This window comes from Pan troglodytes, chromosome 1, assembly GCF_028858775.2.
Source record: "Pan troglodytes isolate AG18354 chromosome 1, NHGRI_mPanTro3-v2.0_pri, whole genome shotgun sequence".
In the NCBI taxonomy this organism is placed as follows: Eukaryota; Metazoa; Chordata; class Mammalia; order Primates; family Hominidae; genus Pan; species Pan troglodytes.
The window spans coordinates 19,887,293-19,905,610 of NC_072398.2; the positions used below are offsets into that span (position 1 = coordinate 19,887,293).

The following is an 18,318-nucleotide window of genomic DNA, read 5'->3' on the forward strand; positions in this document are numbered from 1 at the left end:
TTAAAAAAAAAAGAAAGAAAAAGAAAAAAAATGAGGGGGATATATGAACGAAAAAAGTACATAAATGCTCTTTTAAAAGAAAAAAACAGATTCCCTAACCACATTATTTTCTATCAGTAGGTAGTAGGTAGTGTTCTCTAAACTTTGAGGCTGGTGACCAACAACTTGGGTCACTTGTCCTCCTGAAAGTGGTAGATCTTGTGTTCTCAGATAAATTCCTCTAAAATTCTAAAACAACCCTTTAAAGAAATAAATACAATAGGGAAGTAACCAAGTCAACAAGTGGGACAAACTCAGATTGTACGTACAGGAGTAGTTAGATGGATCAGGAAAGAGGTGCTTCACAAATGGCACCACAAAATATTAAAAATTCACAGGTTTTTTTTAAAGCACCTCTAATGTGCCTCTCCAAAAACATAAAAAGATGTCAGAAAATAAGGAAACATCATCTGCTGTGTCACAGTACAAATTACAAATCATTTAGGTTTCTAATTTTAGCATCAGATTCTTTAAATACTATTATTGATCTGCTAAGAATCAATGTTCTTGAATTCAGCCACTCTTATACAAGCCACAAGTAATGTTTTCAACAAAACCATTACAGATTCCCAAATTGTGATGTTCTCATTTTCACTTAAATGCTGGACTGTAAAAGAATAAATTACAATCTCCAGTTTAAATGGTCTTTATAATCTTTTTCTAGGAAGACTGAATAATTACTTTCCTAGAAATCTAAATTAAGAGCTTCCTGAAAACTTAATGAGTTGCGGGAAATAGAAACATGACATTTATTACTAGCCTGAACAATACCAAATTATCTCTCCTCCTCATTCTCCCTAAAGGCAAAGCCTGATTAAGAACCACCATGGTTTGGTTCTCCAGCAACTTTTATTGGCCAAAGGATGCAGAAGGATATATGGTGTCTGTGGTTTAATTAACAGGATCGTTTATAAAACAACTTTACATTTATCTTATTTTTAAAATTCTTGCTTTTGAATAAGCTGATGTGTTAGAATAGACATGCTCCTATCCCATGCAAAAAGCTGTTCAAAAATGAGCAGCTTGCAAATCTATCATAAATGAGACATTGAATAAAACATTCTTACAGTGAGGTCTAAGAAGTAGTTCAGTCTGAGAATTTGCTTCAGATACTTTTTGAAATAAAATATTCAAGGCATAAAAAAAGCAAAACTCAAAATATCTAAAACAGATACATACTGATATTTTTATCCCAGTCATTTCCCAGAGTTTTTATGTGTCTCTGTGCTCTGCTGACTAAAATAAACAACAAAAGCAGTAGGCATCTTCTAACTAAAAGTTAATTTACTAGTCTTCAACTACAAAGTCACAGTGGAAGAACATATATAAGGTGAAGAAAGCTTTTTAACCTTTCAGATTTAAATAATACTGCATTTCAACTTTAAAGAAAGGTTCCACCATATATTTTTTGCACTGACATTTTAAAATACAAGAACAAGTCTTTGTAATACAATATATACTTCAATATACCCAATATACCTTATATGAATTAAAAACATGTCAACTGGATAACTGTAGTAAGGCATTTAAGTATTCAGCAGAAGCCATAAAGAAATTTCTTAATGAGTGGTGTCCATTTAATATTAACTGGATTTAGTAGGTTTCCTTAAAATGAACAGGAAACAAAAGATGTGAAAAACAGGCAGTGATGCCATTATACTGAATTCCAGAAAAAGCACAGTACAATGTGTTTTCTAGCAGGGAGACCAGCAAACTGGAAGTGGATGAGCGGCCCCAGCTTACATGGTCTATTGTATTTGATCAACTGCTGAGAGAAGTATTAGTAGCCCAGTAGGTTTGGGTAAAGGTACCAGAATCCTTAGTGCTAGTCTCACAGCCAAAAACAGAGCAGGTACTCCAGATATACTTCCTGAACTGACCTGGATGAAGAGGCTTTAAAATCAACAGAGCTGGACAGTATAAAGTTCACGGAAAAACTCCATTTTTCATTTTATTTTGGTATATTAGTGAATGTCTACTGATCTAGTATTTCAAGTGTGGATCACGTAAACACCATGTAGAATGTAGTAAATGGAATTAAATAAGAAAACACACTGGCTATCAATGCCAGAGTCTTTGAATATCAGGTCATAAATATAACCAATTGTGCAATATAACCAACATGATGAGAAAAGCACACCTCACAATTGACAATTTTAGTTCATATCATTAAAAAAAATAAAATCTGAAACTGCATTTAGTGCCACATTCTATCATATCATACATCAGATTCCATGCTGTGGAGCTGCACTGGGCTACAGGACATACAGTACATATAGCATGTTTTAAACCGAAAGTGAAAGGAAAAATATGAAACAAAATTTTTACATACACATCTAACGGTGTTGTCCATTTAATTCGATTTATATGATTTGCTGTGCCACTTTGACTAGCTTGCAGAACACCCCAAATTCTCTTTTCCCCATAAAGATCTACTTCCATACAGAGTAGAAAAGGATGGTGGTAAAAAAAACTTCAGATTCTTCAGGTTCCAACGATTGTGTCCCAAATGCCACTGTATGAACACCTAAAAAATATTAAGAACAATTTCAAAATCTGCATAACTATAAATGCAAAAGTAAATACAGCTTAAAGCCTAAAAGAGAATTCGTGAATATCTTGTCTTTTAATACTTGCCTGTGCCTACTACATGATGTCGACTATAAATAAAACGTCCACTGTGGTAAATGGGAAAAAAGAAGCAGCTTTAAAAAGTTAAAGGGAGACATTTGTCAATTTTATAAATAGGCCACCTGTTTTAGCAAAAGGCACATTCATTTAGACCTCAATCAATCCAGGAAGGGCTCCTCACTGACATAAGGAATCAGGATATCTCACCCTTCCCGTCAACCACCACCTGCCCTTCCTTTCTTTCTGAACAAGAGCATGAGAATTTCCTATAGAGTGTAAATTCTTTCAGTTAGAACATCCAACTTTAACTTATGGGTTCCTCTCCTTCTCTTTTTTTTTTTCTGAGACAGTTCTCACTTTATCGCCCAGGCTGGAGTGCAGTGGTATGATCTTGGCTTACTGCAACCTCCGCCTCCCAGGCTCAAGCAATTCTCCTAAGTTTCATGAGTAGCTGGGACTACAGGTGCACGCCACCAGGCCTGGCTAATTTTTTGTATTTTGTAGAGATGGTGTTTCACCATGATGCCTAGGCTGGTCTCAAACTCCTGAACTAAAGCAACTGGCCCACCTCAGCCTCCCAAAGTGCTGGAATTAGAGCCACTGCACTCGGCTGGGATCCTCTCTTTTTCATACTACAGCTTCCCAAAGCTTTAACAGGCCTCTGCACTTGAGCTTGCCAGGAACTCAGGGCAGGGAGGTGTCCAAACCCACCTGTGTGTTCTCCCATGGCTCCTAACAACCACACTCCTGAGCGTTCGGGGCCTGTGCGCGCCGCGGTGACCTCAGCTGTCTCAAGGCAGCATCTCCGTACTGAATACCTGAGCCCATTCTTTCTGGGTCCAGCTCACCTAAGGACCAAGCAAGTCTTCTTTTAAAAAAGGCTTTTATGTTTCTTTGATTCCAAAAATAGATTAAAAAAAAAAAAAAAAGCAAAGTACAGAACACTGTGTATATATCCCACCATTCTGAATAAAGGGAAAAAACTATATATATGTTTGCTTGCACCGGCACAAAACATCTCTAGCAGGATACATAAGGAACGGCTGATTCGGAGGAGTTCTAGATGGCTGAGGACAGGAGAGGGTGGTAACAGGGGGACTTTTAATGAAAAGTCTTTTATACTCTTTCATACTTCTTGAATTTTAAATTATGTGAATATATTATTTATATAAAATAATTTAAAATTAAATTACAAAGATATAATTTTTCACTTATTAGATAGGCCAAAAGTCCAAGTATGATGATACTACACGCTGTGGACATGGCTTTAGTGAAATAAGACCATCACTAGGAGAAAATGTGACAGCCTCTACACCAAGATCCCAAACGCTTATGTTCTCTGACCCAGCAATTCCACTTCTGGGCATTTGTCTGACACACAGACTCATGCACATGTAAAAAAAAAAATGTATATATATATATATATATATATAATAATTATTTACTGTAACATTACTTATAATAGCAAAATACTGGCAACAACCCAAATGTCCAAAGTAGACTGGCTCATGAATTATGCTAACACATAGGTTGAGCGGTCCTTATCCAAATATAGGTTGAGCGGTCCTTATCCAAAATACTTGAAACCAGAAGTATTTTGGATTTTTTCAGATTTTGAAATATTTCCATTATACTTACCAGTTCAGCATCCCTAATCTGAAAATCTGAAATTTGAAGCGCTCCAATGAGCATTTCCTTTCAGTGGCAATGTTGGCAATTAAAAAGTTTCAGATTTTGGAACATTTTGGATTAGGGATACTCAACCCATATTACACATTACACACACACATTATGTATGACATTATGTTATATATATGTACCTTATGTATTATATGTATATACGGAAACTATATGCTGATTTGTAATGATTTGTAGGTTATACAATAGTAAGTAAAAAAGCAAGGCGTGGTAGTCTATCATATGATACGTTTTATATAAAAAAAGGGAAGAAAACAATGGTTTCTGAATGTATTACCCATTAAAAAAATAAAAAGTACTGCTGAAGAATCCTAATTTATACTCTTATATTTTTTTCACCTAGAGGTACTTATGATTTTGATGATCTCAGAAAAAAACACGTCTTGGAAGACTGCATATGAGTTGTTCTATCTGATGCATTCAGGGATACAATATTAAAATAGCAAGGTCATGTAAATACAACCTCACGCTGAGCTTAATAATATTCAACAGTAAGCCAACTGTAAGGATTTATGTAACAGAGTCTTGGTTTTTGTACCAAGCTTAGTAATTTTTTTTTTCTTTCTGATAAAAAAAAAAATACAAAAAGATGACAGGTCCACTTCTGTTGAAACCCAGCCCTTCTACCTGGGCCCGACTCTCCTCCCTCCTACTTCACCTAGCACCCTCCTTCTTCCCTGCCCTCTCCTTGCCCATTCTTCTCTCCTTTCCCCTCAGCATTTAAACATGCTGGAATTTCTCCCATCACCCACAACCCCGGCTTTAAATTAACCCTTTGCACCCTACAGTGCCAGCCTGTGCTTCCTCAGGAGAGGAGTGGACACTCTGCTTGCTCACCTCCTACTTCTTCCTAACGGACGGCCAGCCATCTTCTACCTTCATAATTCTGCTGAAATTGTTCTTGATCAAAGTGATCACTGACTTTCTATTCTCCATCCCAATGTGTGTTTTTCAGCTCAGTCTTAGCTTATGAGGCTTCCCTCTGTTACTATTACATTACATAATGAACACTCCTTTGATTTGCTTATAATTAGGGCTTAAGTGACACCCACATTCCCTTGATTTTCTTCACACATTTCCGACCATTTCCTTTTTCACCTTTTCTGTAGATTCCTCTTCCTCTGCTCATCCTCCAACTCCAGGGTTCTGTTGATCACTGCTCTCCTTAAACACTGTTCTCTGGATGATCACATTGCTTCCACAGTTTTAGCTGTTCCTATATATTGATGGTTCCCAAACTTATACTGCCAGCCAGGAACTCTTCCCCAAGCTTACTAGATAACTCCATGTTCATGTCTCAGCGTTACCGCAAAGGCCGCACATTTGCAACAGAGCCATCTTTACTCCCTCACATTCCCTGCTTCTCCTCTGGCTCTACCCCATCTCTGTCTAGAGATACCAGTGTGACAGCTGCGAGTCATCCTTGGTTCCTCCTCCCCTGCTGGCCCTTCCTCCTCACCTTGTCCCACCTAAGAGTCAGTTGTCCTGTCCCACTATTGGGCATACGAGTCGTAAGATGCTACTGCCTAAATATATCTTAGATCCATCTCTCTCTCCATCTCTGCTTCCATATCCTTGTTAAAGCATTAATCAGTCATCTCTTACTAGGATTACTCAAAAATGCCTTATAATTGGTATCCTGGCCTCCAGGCCTGTCCTCCCTTCAGTTTGTTTTCAACATAACCTCCTACATACATGACTTACCTCAAGTCACAACCCAATCACATCACCCACCTGCTGACAACCCACCACCTACCGCAGTGGTTCTCAATCTTGGATGAACATTAGAACAGCATGAGTGAACATTTAAAAACACTGCTGCCTCGACCATACTTCAGCCCGATTAGTTCAGTGTCTCCAGAGGCAGAGCCTGGGATTAGAACTTTTAATGCATCTCAGTGACTCTAGTGTTCATCTAGGGTTGACAATTGGTAATCTACAAGATAAAGTTCTAGATCCTTGATGAGGACTGGCTGGCTCCTGCCTTTCTTCAACCTTTTCTCCTGCTATTCCCTCTTCCTCACTCCCTTTGCTGGCTCACTCTTCCTTATATTCTGAAAGACTGAGCTCATCTAAGACCTCCCCTGAAAGCCCTCCCTGACACCTCCTCCATCCTCTGGCTGGGGCAGGTCCCCTTCTTCATGTTACCCTGAGCCTGTGCATCTCTCAACTACTACATCAGCCTTGTGATATTATAATTATCCTCTGACTGTCTCCCATGAAAGACAGTTTCTTGGGGGGCAAGGGGTGTGATTTATTCATTTTTGTATCCCAGCATCTGACAAATAGGCACTCAGATGTTTGAATGAATCAATTAAAAGGTGATGCCCATATATAGTTACTTTAGTAAATGACAACTACACAGTATTTCGTCAGCTGCCTATATTAGGATTATTTTAAATTATTTTAATAAGCAACAAATACAAAAATGAGGCATTTTATAATTGAGGCATGCTCAGTAAGCTTCAGAAATAAAATTACTCTGGATTCCATAGCTCCATGATGCCTGATCTGCAACAATCAACACTATACAATGTACCTATAACTCCCTTACACATGACCACTGGCCCAACAGAATTAGCGTGCTGTTGACAGAGTGGACAAAGGCCTATTCTTTCTCCGTTTAGTGAAGGACCAAAGAAAGACTATGGTTCTAAATGCGAACACTCCCTGAAACCTTGACTACCTTTCCACAGCTGAGCTGGTGTGCCCATCCACTTTCATCACCATGGAAACCATCCTGATAAGGACCGGGCTTTCATCCTGATAAGAACAGGACCTTTGAACCCATATGTGATGATTTTAGGTTGGCAGGTAGAGAGAGAACATTCTTTACTAAATCACCCTGAAACTATTAATTAAAAGGTGATCTACTGAGCTACAGTGTAAAATATGCAGGAGAAAAGTTGGTTAATGGAAAGGCTTTTACCTGATTCGATTTTGTTAAGTATTTTTCTTGCACACTGTACAAAAGCCTCTTCTACATTCTCCCCTGTGAGCGCACTTGTTTCCAAAAACATCAGCTCTAAAATGGACATCAAACAAAGTCATATTTAGAAGATGATCATAATTTTCACTTACAAAAGCCTGTGTAGCATTCTCTTAGAAAAGCAGACAAAATATAATTTATGACCTAAAACCATATATTTCTGTAAATATAAAATCAATATATGTCATTATGTGTTTTTTAAATGTTAAAAGAATTTTAGCCTTTTCTGAAAAGTAACTGCTATCTTGTGCTAGCACTTAACCTGGTGAAGGGGCTGAGCAAGCAACCAGGCTTCCCCAGCCAAATGACAACCCATCAGGAAGGAGCTGGCTTGCCAAAATGGCCCTGCCATTGATTTCAGGCAAAGTTGCAATGTCCCTCTTCAAACAATCTGAGTGTCACCACAAATATGACCTACAAGTGTTTACACTTTTTAGGGGACTATATTGCAATCTGTCATACAGCCCATGAAGAGACAGTATAGAAATTAATACTCTTTCTACCCACCAGAGTGGCTGTTCATCTCAGCAGAAAGGCCTGTTCTGCTTGCTCTCTCAGCAAACCATGGCCTCTCTAGCCTCTTGTATCCTCACTTGTAAAAATGAGTTTAGATGACATCTAAATTCCTTTTCATCTTTGTTAACATTCTAAACTTCTGATTTCTAAACAGCTTTTTAAAAACTGTCATGATGGCATATGGATTTCTCTCATGTTTATTTTCTTAGCAAGAAACTAGTCAAGTTACAATATAATTTGGAATCTTAGAGTCCAAATACTGATATTAGGATATTCTAGTTTTTGGTTCTAAAAATTAAAGTTATTTAAAATGTCTGAATTTTAAAAAAATCATTCTCTTATCCATTAATTAAGCAACCATTAATTTTATGTGGCATTTTCATGTATTCTATATGGAAATTCAAAAAAGTTTCAAAGTTGCCTATAACCAAATGACTTAAAATGAAGCCAATAAGCCAAGTATTTCTTCTCCTGCTTCCCTTTCTATTTGGGCTAATATTTCACCAAATTTCCTTCAAAATACATTAAAAAATAATGACATCATTTGGTTAGAGTCTTTAAATATTATTAATTTCACTTTAGCCCAAGATCTCTAATATTCAAAGACCCTAGACTGAAAAGTCATTACATAATGTTACTACATTTGCTTTTATCATTATAGTAACTTCTGCAGGCAGAATGCAATATACTAAAAATATGCTAAATAGGTCTAATTTATAGAAAAAAACAATTGGAAATTCCACATTTCCTAAATCTAGTTTAATCTTGAAATTCCAATATATGTTTTAAATTCAAAGAAATGCTATTATCCTCAAATATGCGATTTGAAAAACAGTAAGAAGTAAAAGGTCACTTGCCATTTTCTTGAGCAAATCTGGAGGCTTCTAAGAAGGTAACTTCACGATCTGCATCCAGGTCCTTCTTGTTTCCACAAAGGATGATCACAATGTTCTGGCTCGCTAGCATTCGGGCATCTGTTAACCAATTAGTAAGCGCATTGTAGGTTTCTCGGCTGCGTAATATAAGATTGTGAAAATAATACATGTATTTTATAAAACTAGCAACTCTTTCCAGTCATTCTCACTACTCATACCGCTTTTCAACATTTCAGGGTAATGGCACCAACACCTTTAAGATAACTCAGACAACGTGAATGCACCAAGTATATACCATACCCACAGAGGTTGTTCCATTTTGTTTCTGGTAAAATGAGACAGCAAGTGAGATATTTTGTTATTTTTCGTTTGCCCAGTCATGGGGCAAAAGGAAAGAGATGTTCCTTCATTCAACTGACAAATATCTATTGAGCTCTTAGCATGTGCAAGGCACTAGACTCTGGTAGGCAAGATTTCATAGCTAATTGCTGCCACTTAATGCGTCCTTGCAATGTGCCAGCACTTTTACAGGACTTTATCACATTGATTCTTTATAAGGATTCCATGACACAGACTGCCATTATTCCCCTTTTCTCTGAGAAATCCAAGGCCCAGAGAGATTAATTACGTTGCCCTAGGTCACACAGCAGCCAGTGGCAAAGTCAGGACTTGACCAGCTCTGTCTGACTCCAGGACCAACTCTCAGACTTACTATTTTTGGCCCTCATGTGTCTAAGGATTGAGTTCTTCTCATGGCACTTTGCTAGCCTGATTGATGACTTCACACTTTGGCAGGCTGAGCCTTTCACTGCCTGGGCAAGTGCAGGAAGGGCTGGGCCAGAAACTGCCTTCCTCCTCTCAGAACGCCTGGCTCCCGGGACACAGATTGGAAGAGGGAAGCGGCTGAGTGACATCCTCTCACTGGACAGGTTCCTACCCAGAAAGGGCCCCCAGATGATGCCATTTAGATGACACATTTCTAAGACAGGGCTACTGAGATCAGCACTGCTGAATGTGATTTCCTCATGGATAGGAATGTTCTATAACCTGTCCTGATATGGTAGTCACCAGCCACATGTAGCTACTGAGGACCTGAAATGTGGCCAGTGCAATCGAGGAACAGAATTTTTTATTTCAGTTAAATTGCCATAGGTCACAAACAGCTACTATCCAAGTGCTTCACATTAACTAATTTAAACCTCCCAATAACCTCCTGAGGATCATGTGATTATTACTATCTCCATCTTACAGACAAGGAAACTAAGGCCCAGGCAGCTGAAGCACCTGGCCTGAGAGGGTCAATCAGCTAGTGACTGCAACTGGGATTTGAACCCAGCAATCTCAGCCCACAGTCTGTGTCCTCACCCTCTCTCAACTCACTTCTAATAACTTTCCATACATAAAGCTTTGTGAACCTTAAGGAAAGTGTCCAAGCATCATGTCAAGAAATGTAATGTAATAGCATGGATTGCTTTATCCACCTAAAACCTTACAAACACATTTCTCTGCAGGGGAAAGCAGTGGTAGGGGCTCGTTCAAAGACCTCTGAGACCCCAGATGGAAGGGCTAAGGGGCTTCCTGGATGCCAGCCACACCACCGTCCCTGGACACACAAAGCACACACCGCACGGAGGGCACCTCGCCAAGACCAGCCTTTGGGCTGCAGGGCACTGAGCACCCTCCTTCACCAGGGGGAGCTGGCATTACCTGGTGATATCATAGACGAGGAGAGCCCCGGCCGCGCCTCGGTAATAACTTCTCGTCACGGACCTGGAAGAATTATACTGGTTTTACTTTCAACCAATTGAGACCCTTTACTGTATCCCACCTTCCCATGAAAAAACACCCATGCTTGCCTTGTAAACCACAACACAGGGACAGACACTGGTTTAAAAGAGAAATGATTCAAAGATATTTGAACATACATGTGAGGGGTTATTCTGCCTGAAATCACATCACTGTGGCAAGTAGGAGATTCCTTCACAGCAGATGCAGCTCTCTGATGGATGTCTCCTTTGAGAACTCCTAGCAGGGTGAGCTGTCTGCGGAAGCCAGCACCACCCCCTAGATGGACACTAAGGGGCTCAGCAATCTACTCACTTCTCTGCGGGCTCCTCATCTACCCCACTCCCTGGCACAACTTTCTCCATCTCTTCCAGTTCTCGCCACCTCTTGGGGCGGTGGAATCCATAGTCACCACAGGAATCCATAGTCACCACGGCCCTACACCCACCTGTGTCCCTGCCCTATTACTACGGGAAAACTGAGTGTCCCAGTATGTCATACCCACTCTCACATTCAAGAAGGCGTCTTTCGGTCATACATGTTTTCCCCTACATTGTCAATCTCACCCTCTTTGTGAGATTTTTCCCATTAGTGGCCGGACACCTATAATCCCAGCACTTTAGGAGGCCCAGGAGGGAGGACTGCTTGAGGCCAGGAGTTTGAGACCAGCCTGGGTAAGAGAGAGAGACCCTGTCTCTACAAAAAATTAGCCAGGTATGGCAGTACACACCTGTAATCCCAGCTACTCAGGAGGCTGAGACAGAAGGACTGTTTGAGCCCAGGAGTTTGAGGTGACGGTGAGCTATGATCATGCCACTGCACTCCAGCCCGGGCAACAGAAAGAAAAAAAAAAAAAGCCAGGAGTTCAGGATTTTTCCTATTAGCAAAATAAAAATAAATTGGCTCTGGTACCGCCCATCTTAAAACACAAAACAGAAATATGCTGCACAATCCTTTCAGTTACTGTCCCACTGTCTGCTCTTTTCCACATCCAATTTTCTTTTTTGAGACAGAGTTTCGCTCGTTACCCAGGCTAGAGTGCAATGGCGCGATCTCAGCTCTCTGCAACCTCTGCCTCCCAGGTTCAAGCAATTCTCCTGCCTCAGCCTCCTGAGTAGCCGCACCCGCCACCACACCCGGCTAGTTTTTGTATTTTTAGTACAGACGGGGTTTCGCCATGTTAGCCAGGCTGTTCTCAAATTCTTGACCTCAGATGATCCACCCGCCTCGGCCTCCCAAAGTGCTGGGATTACAGGCGTGAGCCACCACGCCTGGCCCCACATCCAACTTTCTGAAAGAGCTGTCTTTACCTGCGCTTCCTCTTCTTCACCGCCAACCTAGTGTCCATCTCTGCTACTCCCCAAAAGCCTGTCAAGGTCCCCACCCTCTCTGCAACCGAAGCTGGCGTGGGCATTTCTGTCCTCACTCACTCGCGCAGCCTCTGCGCCCTGCACTCTGCTAGTCTTCCTCCCGTTCACCAGCCACGTCTCTGGCTCTGGTCATTCTTCTGAATCTGCCCTGCTAGGATTGCGATTCCCCAGAGCTGGGTCCTGGGTTCTCTTAACATTCGACTCAAATTTTGTCTCCAGCTCAGATCCAAGTGCTGCCTCCGTATCTCCATGAGACTGCCTGATAAACATGTCAAACTTAACATCTGCACAGCAGAACTCCTTTTGGTCCCACCCTCCAGGCCCGTCCTGGCCTAGGAAGAGGCATCACCACGCACCCTGTTTCTAAAGCAAATCAGCTCCACATTCATCCTCAATTCCTGTGCACCTCCACATTCACTCCGCCAGCCTAGTGGTCTCCTACACTACACAAATCCTGTGTCTGCCTACGCTGCTGCCCCTGCTGCCATGTGTGGCCCACAGTCCATTCTTCAGAGCAGCCCAACTTATCAAGGCCCACGACAGGACATCCCTGTCACTGTACCTGTCCCTTTGGCCCCATTCTCTTCCCTGCTCCCAGCCCCTGCCACTCCTGTCTGGGCTCGTCACACCGCTGGCTTTCCTTGTCCCTTGGGTCTCATTAACACTATCTCCTCAGCAACGTTCCCCAAGCACCCCCATCCAGTGGACCCCCTCTATCTCAGCGTGCTGTCTCCTGGGTGGCACCATCCCACTTGGTGGGATGCTCTGTCTCTGTCTCTGTGTTGGCTGCCTGCCTCCCCTCCACAGGGCAGGGCTCTGCTGTCTCACTCACCAGAGGATCCCAGTGCCTAGCACAGGGCCTGGACTACTGCTAGCTAGACATTCCCAGAACTTAACTGTGGCCTAATTAAATTAAAAAATATATATTTGGTCTTCGTCCCAGGTTCCTGGCACAGAGGCCCAAACCCCTGTGATTTCCTTAGTGATAAAGGTGTCTTTTGTAAGCCAAGGAGATAACTGTGGGAAGAGTAGCAGGCTAGAGAGCCTTGGGATCAGGGCTTTGGCTGTGGGAGCCCTCATTGTGTGAGGAGAGTGCTGGAACTTATAGCCTCACCTCAGCCCTCTGGGGAGGAAAGAGGAGCTGGAGATTGAGTCAATCATCAATGGATAATGTTTTAATCAATCGTGCCTTTGTAATAAAACCTCCACAAAAAAACCAAAAGGATGGGGGTCAGAGAGCCCCTGGGCTGGTGGTGGCATGGAGGTGCTGGGAGGTGGCCCATTCCCATATCTCGTCTCCTAAGCATCTCCTCCACCGGGCTGTGCCTGAATTGACACCTATCTAACAAACCAGTAAATGCCAGGAAAAATGTTTTTCCTGAGTTGTGTGAATCATTCTAACAAATTCTCCAACCTGATGGGGATGTGAGGGATGGAGAGTGTGGGAACTGCCAGATCTGTATTTGGCCAAGAAGTGCAGGAAGCCTGGGCACTTCAGTTGTGACTGGTGTCTGAAGCGGGGGTGGCAGTCTAGGAGACTAAGCCCTTAGCCTGGAGGGTCCCCTTTAACTCTGGGTAGTGTCAAAAGTGAATTGAAGTGTTGGACACCCAGCTGGTGTCAGAGAATCCGACTGGCTGGTGTGAAGAAAAACCCCATAGACTTGATGTCAGAAAAAAAAGACACCAGAGAAATGAACTATCTTTGGAGAACAAAGAAACCCGTGCAGCTTGCAACAAACAAACAAACAAACAAAATTACTAATTATTACTTTGCTACTTGGAAAAGAAGAGCTACTTTTAAACGTACTTTTTAGCTCTTAGTCAGGAAGCTTCAAGGTCTTCATGTAGCTTGAAGCTTTTCCTCTCTGCCTTGAGACTGTTATCAAGAGAGGCACACGCTTTAAGGACTGGTGGCAGGTAGAGGTGCAGAGGGGACTGTTTGCTCTTCACCCCACAGCCTCCTAGGGCAGGGGGAAAGGCCTCGCTTGTTCACATCTATTAAGAGGCAGCGCCTTTCTATTCTTGCTCAGCAGGCACCTAGCTTCTAGAGGAAGAGGGAACTACAAGTTCTCTTCAAGATAAGCTGTATCACATCTACTTCTTAAAATCTTACTTTCAAATTTATTTTACAACACTGTCTTGACAAATGGTTTCTTATACAAATTACTCCAGCATACAAATTTACACATTTAAGAGTACTACTTTGAGGTGTTAAATTTTTTTCTTTTATTTATTTATTTATTATTATACTTTAAGTTTTAGGGTACCTGTGCACAATGTGCAGGTTAGTTACATATGTATGTATACATGTGCCATGGTGGTGCGCTGCAACCACTAACTCGTCATCTAGCATTAGGTATATCTCCCAATGCTATCCCTCCCCCCTCCCCCCACCCCACAACAGTCCCCAGAGTGTGATGTTCCCCTTCCTGTGTCCATGTGTTCTCATTGTTCAATTCCCACCTATGAGTGAGAATATGCAGTGTTTGGTTTTTTGTTCTTGCGATAGTTTACTGAGAATGATGATTTCCAATTTCATCCATGTCCCTACAAAGGACATGAACTCATCATTTTTTATGGCTGCATAGTATTCCATGGTGTATATGTGCCACATCTTCTTACAAAAGTAATTTAACCAATATAATACATGTGGATAGTTTTAAGGTGAAATGTCATGAAAAGTCTCTAAATTAAACACAGCCATCTCCTGCCTCACTCCTCTCTGGGAGCCCTACTCTCCGCAAGTGAGGTGAGTTCTCTCTTTCTGGTAACTGGGTTTCCTTTAATTAAGTCATTAAAAGAGCACATACTGCGCCCCTGTGTGCTAGACACTATTCTGGGCACAGGAGAAACAAACAGAAAACTCAAAAACCCCTACACTCATGGATCTTACAGTTTCTTTCTTCTCATTTCTACAAAAGGTTTAGGAAACTGAATTTCAGAGCTGTTTCTTCCCCGCTCTGACAGAGTCATGAGCTCTTACAGAGCCCCTCACTTGTTCCCCTGGTCCTCCTGGAAGGGCAGTGCCATCACATACTGACTGCTGTCTTAGTCTTCCCTCACTGTCCCTCTAGACCTGTGCCATTCTGAGCTGGATCTTCCTGCTGGCTTCATTTTCCTCTTTCTGGGTTCATGCCCTTGTCCTGGTGAAGTATATCCTCCTAAACTTTCTAAGAAAGTACACTTCTAAGAAGTCTCTAAGAAAGATAATCTTGGCTTCCTCCTCATTCTTGCACATCTGTTGGTATTCAGCCTTTACTTGCACACTTACAGTTTGGCTAAGTTTAGAATTTTAGGTTGAAGAATTATTTCACCCTGAGTTTTGAAGGCAATGCTTCCATTTCTTTTAGCTTCCAATGTTGCTGTGGAAGGGTCCAAAGCAATTCCATTTTTCACACTTTATATGTGGCTGCTTTTTCCCTCTTGGAACCTTTCTGGTCTTCTTTACTTCATCTGTGGTGTTCTGAAATTTCACATGGCACGCTCTGGTCTGGACTTTTTCCTTACTATGTTTGATTTTAGGTGGGCCAATTAATCTGGAATCTCATTCCTTCAGTGAAACATTTTCTTCTATTATTCTCTCTGCTCTTCTCTCTTCTGGAACTCCTAATAGTCATTGCATCTTCTGGATTAATTCTGGAGGATTCTTTATGTCATCTCTCCCATTTTTCACCATGAGTTTATTTAACATATTATTCTGATTGCTCTTTTTAAGTATGACTTTGTTTCTATTACGTACTTCAATGCAATCTCTGCTCTTCTTCCTAAGGATACTGTGGTTTTAGTGTGTTTTTCTTACTCCCTCAAAGTTCCAGCTTCTTTACTTTGAGCTCTCTCTTTTGCTATAGAAACTTTCTTCAAAGTTCTGCCTGATCATTAAGAGCAAGGAATGAAAAAGTCTAAAAGAAGCTCTTTATGTGTGGGTGGAGCAGGTGGGCTTGGAGGGTTTCACTTTCAGATGACTGGATAGAGACTGGGCTGTTTGACTGGGAAAGCAAAATGTCAGTACCTTCAAGCCTTCCCTTTCTGACTATTCATTTTTCTGCAGAGAAGGCTCCTTTCTCCTATGTGGGACATACACACCTGGCTGCCAGCGACCAGGGAAGAGGTAGGGGAGGTGGGTTGGGGGCCAGAGGCTTTCATTTTCACTTAATTTCCCTCTTTTCAGGCCTGACCCCATGCCCTCAGGTGGGCCTTATGACCTTGAGTCTAGACTCCATTTCAACATACAAGACTGAACCTCTTATTTCGTGTGTAAACATGAACCTCTGTAACCTCTACCTCCTGTAGAACCTGATGATTCCAAATCCTGACCTTTTCTGGGACTCCGGAGGAAGAAATGGCTTCCCCCATTACAGCACTTAAGGTGGAGCTCCTTCTGCTGTCAGAGCACCATCTATTTCCTATCTTTAAGATTTTTTTGGGAAATCTCTCAATCATAATTGTGCGCTCACTCAATCTTGGCCTTTTTGAGTTAATTCAATTTCAGTTACTTAATAGATATTTCAGTGGGGTTCTGAGAGGGAAGACATAAATGTCTAATTGAATCCACCATGTTTAATCAATGCTTCCAGAAAAATGATGGTGATTAAAGGTGGTTATGGTATTTTTGAAGCAATTATTGAACTTCAATTACTTAATTAATTTTTGAGATGGAGTTTTGCTCTTGTTGCCCAGGCTGGAATACAATGGCGTGATCTCAGCTCACTGCAACCTCCACCTTCTGGGTTCAAGCGATTTTCCTGCCTCAGCCTCCAGAGTAGCTGGGATTACAGGCACCTGCCACCACGCCCGGCTAATTTTTTTATTTTTAGTAGAGAAGGGGTTACACCATGTTGGCCAGGCTGGTCTTGAACTCCTGACCTCAGGTGAGGAGGTCTGCCTCGGCCTCCCAAAGTGCTGGAACTACAGGCATTAGCCATTGTGCCCAGCCAAACTTCAATTATTTAATATACGACATGTACTCAACTTCAAGTGAAATGTTTACAAATGGGGTGGATTTTATTTCACTGAATTATAAAACTATGAATATCAGTTCTGACTTTGTGCATCTGTGCAAAAACCACAACTAAAATATTAATCTATTTTCTTGCTTTAGTAGTTACAGAATACTAAACATGAAACCTCATTTGCAGTGACTGAAGTCATTCTGAGCCTCAGTTATGACCCTATTGTAATTAAAGTGTGGAGAGAATATTTTGTGGAGTGTGTATCAAACATCAGAACATGCTCTAGTTAATGTAAAACAAAACAAACCCTCATAAGAGGTTTTAAAAAGTTCTTCTTTAAAAAAGGAACACAGAAAAACAAGCTTGTGCTTTGATTTGAATCTAGAAACATACTGTACAATACACAGTGCCACATCCTCCTGAGAATGGGTCAGCCTCCGAATTATAATGCAGTTGCGCGGAGATCCTCCTGTATTCTTTAGCAATCCATGCTGCAGAGAGCTAACCTGATTAGCTGTCTTGTCAATCAAAGTTTCCAAAAATGAAGTTTCTGAGATTAGGACAAGGAAGGGGTGTGTTGGGGAGGGAGTGAGACCTTATATATTGAGAGAATATCATCAATTATTTTAAATCAAATTTTCAAATATTTTTATTAAGTTAGAGAAAAGCTACCTGAATCGTTCTTGTCCTGCTGTATCCCATATTTGTAACTTTACATATTTACCACCAACATTTATTATCTTTGAACCAAATTCCACTCCTATTGTATGATTTGAGTCATCTTTGACTAAAAAAGAAAAACAAGAACAGCATATTTAATTTTAGAACATTAACAGGCTTATAGATTTAAACAAGTGACACTAAAACCAAGAGTTACATCAATGGGGAATGGACATTACTCTAGCCATTCATTTCTCCAACATTCCACTGAGAAGATGCATTTAGTTTTAAAGATAACACACACAGCCCCTATTCTCAAAGAGACATAAAGATTTTTCTCAAAACCCTCAAACAAATCATACATTTAAAAACCTATGCCTGAAGGTAGCCCTGCCATATCCGAACCACATCCAACTGTGCACTGTTAAGATGCTCACAGATGGTGACTCCTGACATACCAGCGTACCATTCTGAAGGGCATAACGCCCAGTGACAGGTGTGGAACTCAGTAAGTAATGAGGTGGAGACAGTTTCAACTACTGTATTTGAATGGTTAAATATTCTAAAGAAATAACAGTGAGTGGAAGGAAAAGGAGAGGAAAAGGGAAAAGGAGGAAAAAAATTGAACCAAAGAAAAAACACCCTCCAAAAAACCCCAAAACAAAGCACCCTCCAACAAACCCCAAAACAATACACCCTCCAACAAACCCCAAAACAATACACCCTCCAACAAACCCCAAAACAATACACCCTCCAAAAAACCCCAAAATAAAACACCCTCCAACAAACCCCAAAACAATACACCC

General features: G+C 41.2%; 1 protein-coding gene across 4 annotated transcripts in view; it reads right to left on the minus strand.

Annotated features, from left to right (window-relative positions):
* Positions 1 to 869: 869 nt before the first annotated feature.
* RAB4A (RAB4A, member RAS oncogene family) overlaps positions 870 to 18,318 on the minus strand; it is a 35,612-nt gene continuing 18,163 nt past the window's right edge. For 2 of the 4 annotated variants that reach the window (XM_063790753.1, XM_003308805.6), the window contains 5 exons: positions 10,456 to 10,518; positions 8,731 to 8,847; positions 7,298 to 7,393; positions 3,382 to 3,518; positions 870 to 2,566 (listed from right to left, as the gene is read on the minus strand). In XM_063790753.1, coding sequence (XP_063646823.1) covers positions 3,403 to 3,518; positions 7,298 to 7,393; positions 8,731 to 8,847; positions 10,456 to 10,468 — 342 coding nt within the window. In that variant the 5' untranslated portion in view covers positions 10,469 to 10,518 and the 3' untranslated portion in view covers positions 870 to 2,566; positions 3,382 to 3,402. Of the gene's footprint in view, positions 2,567 to 3,381; positions 3,519 to 7,297; positions 7,394 to 8,730; positions 8,886 to 10,455; positions 10,519 to 17,524; positions 17,640 to 18,318 lie in introns of all 4 variants that reach the window. The other 2 variants (XM_016940561.3, XM_063790746.1) reach the window with 2 other exon arrangements.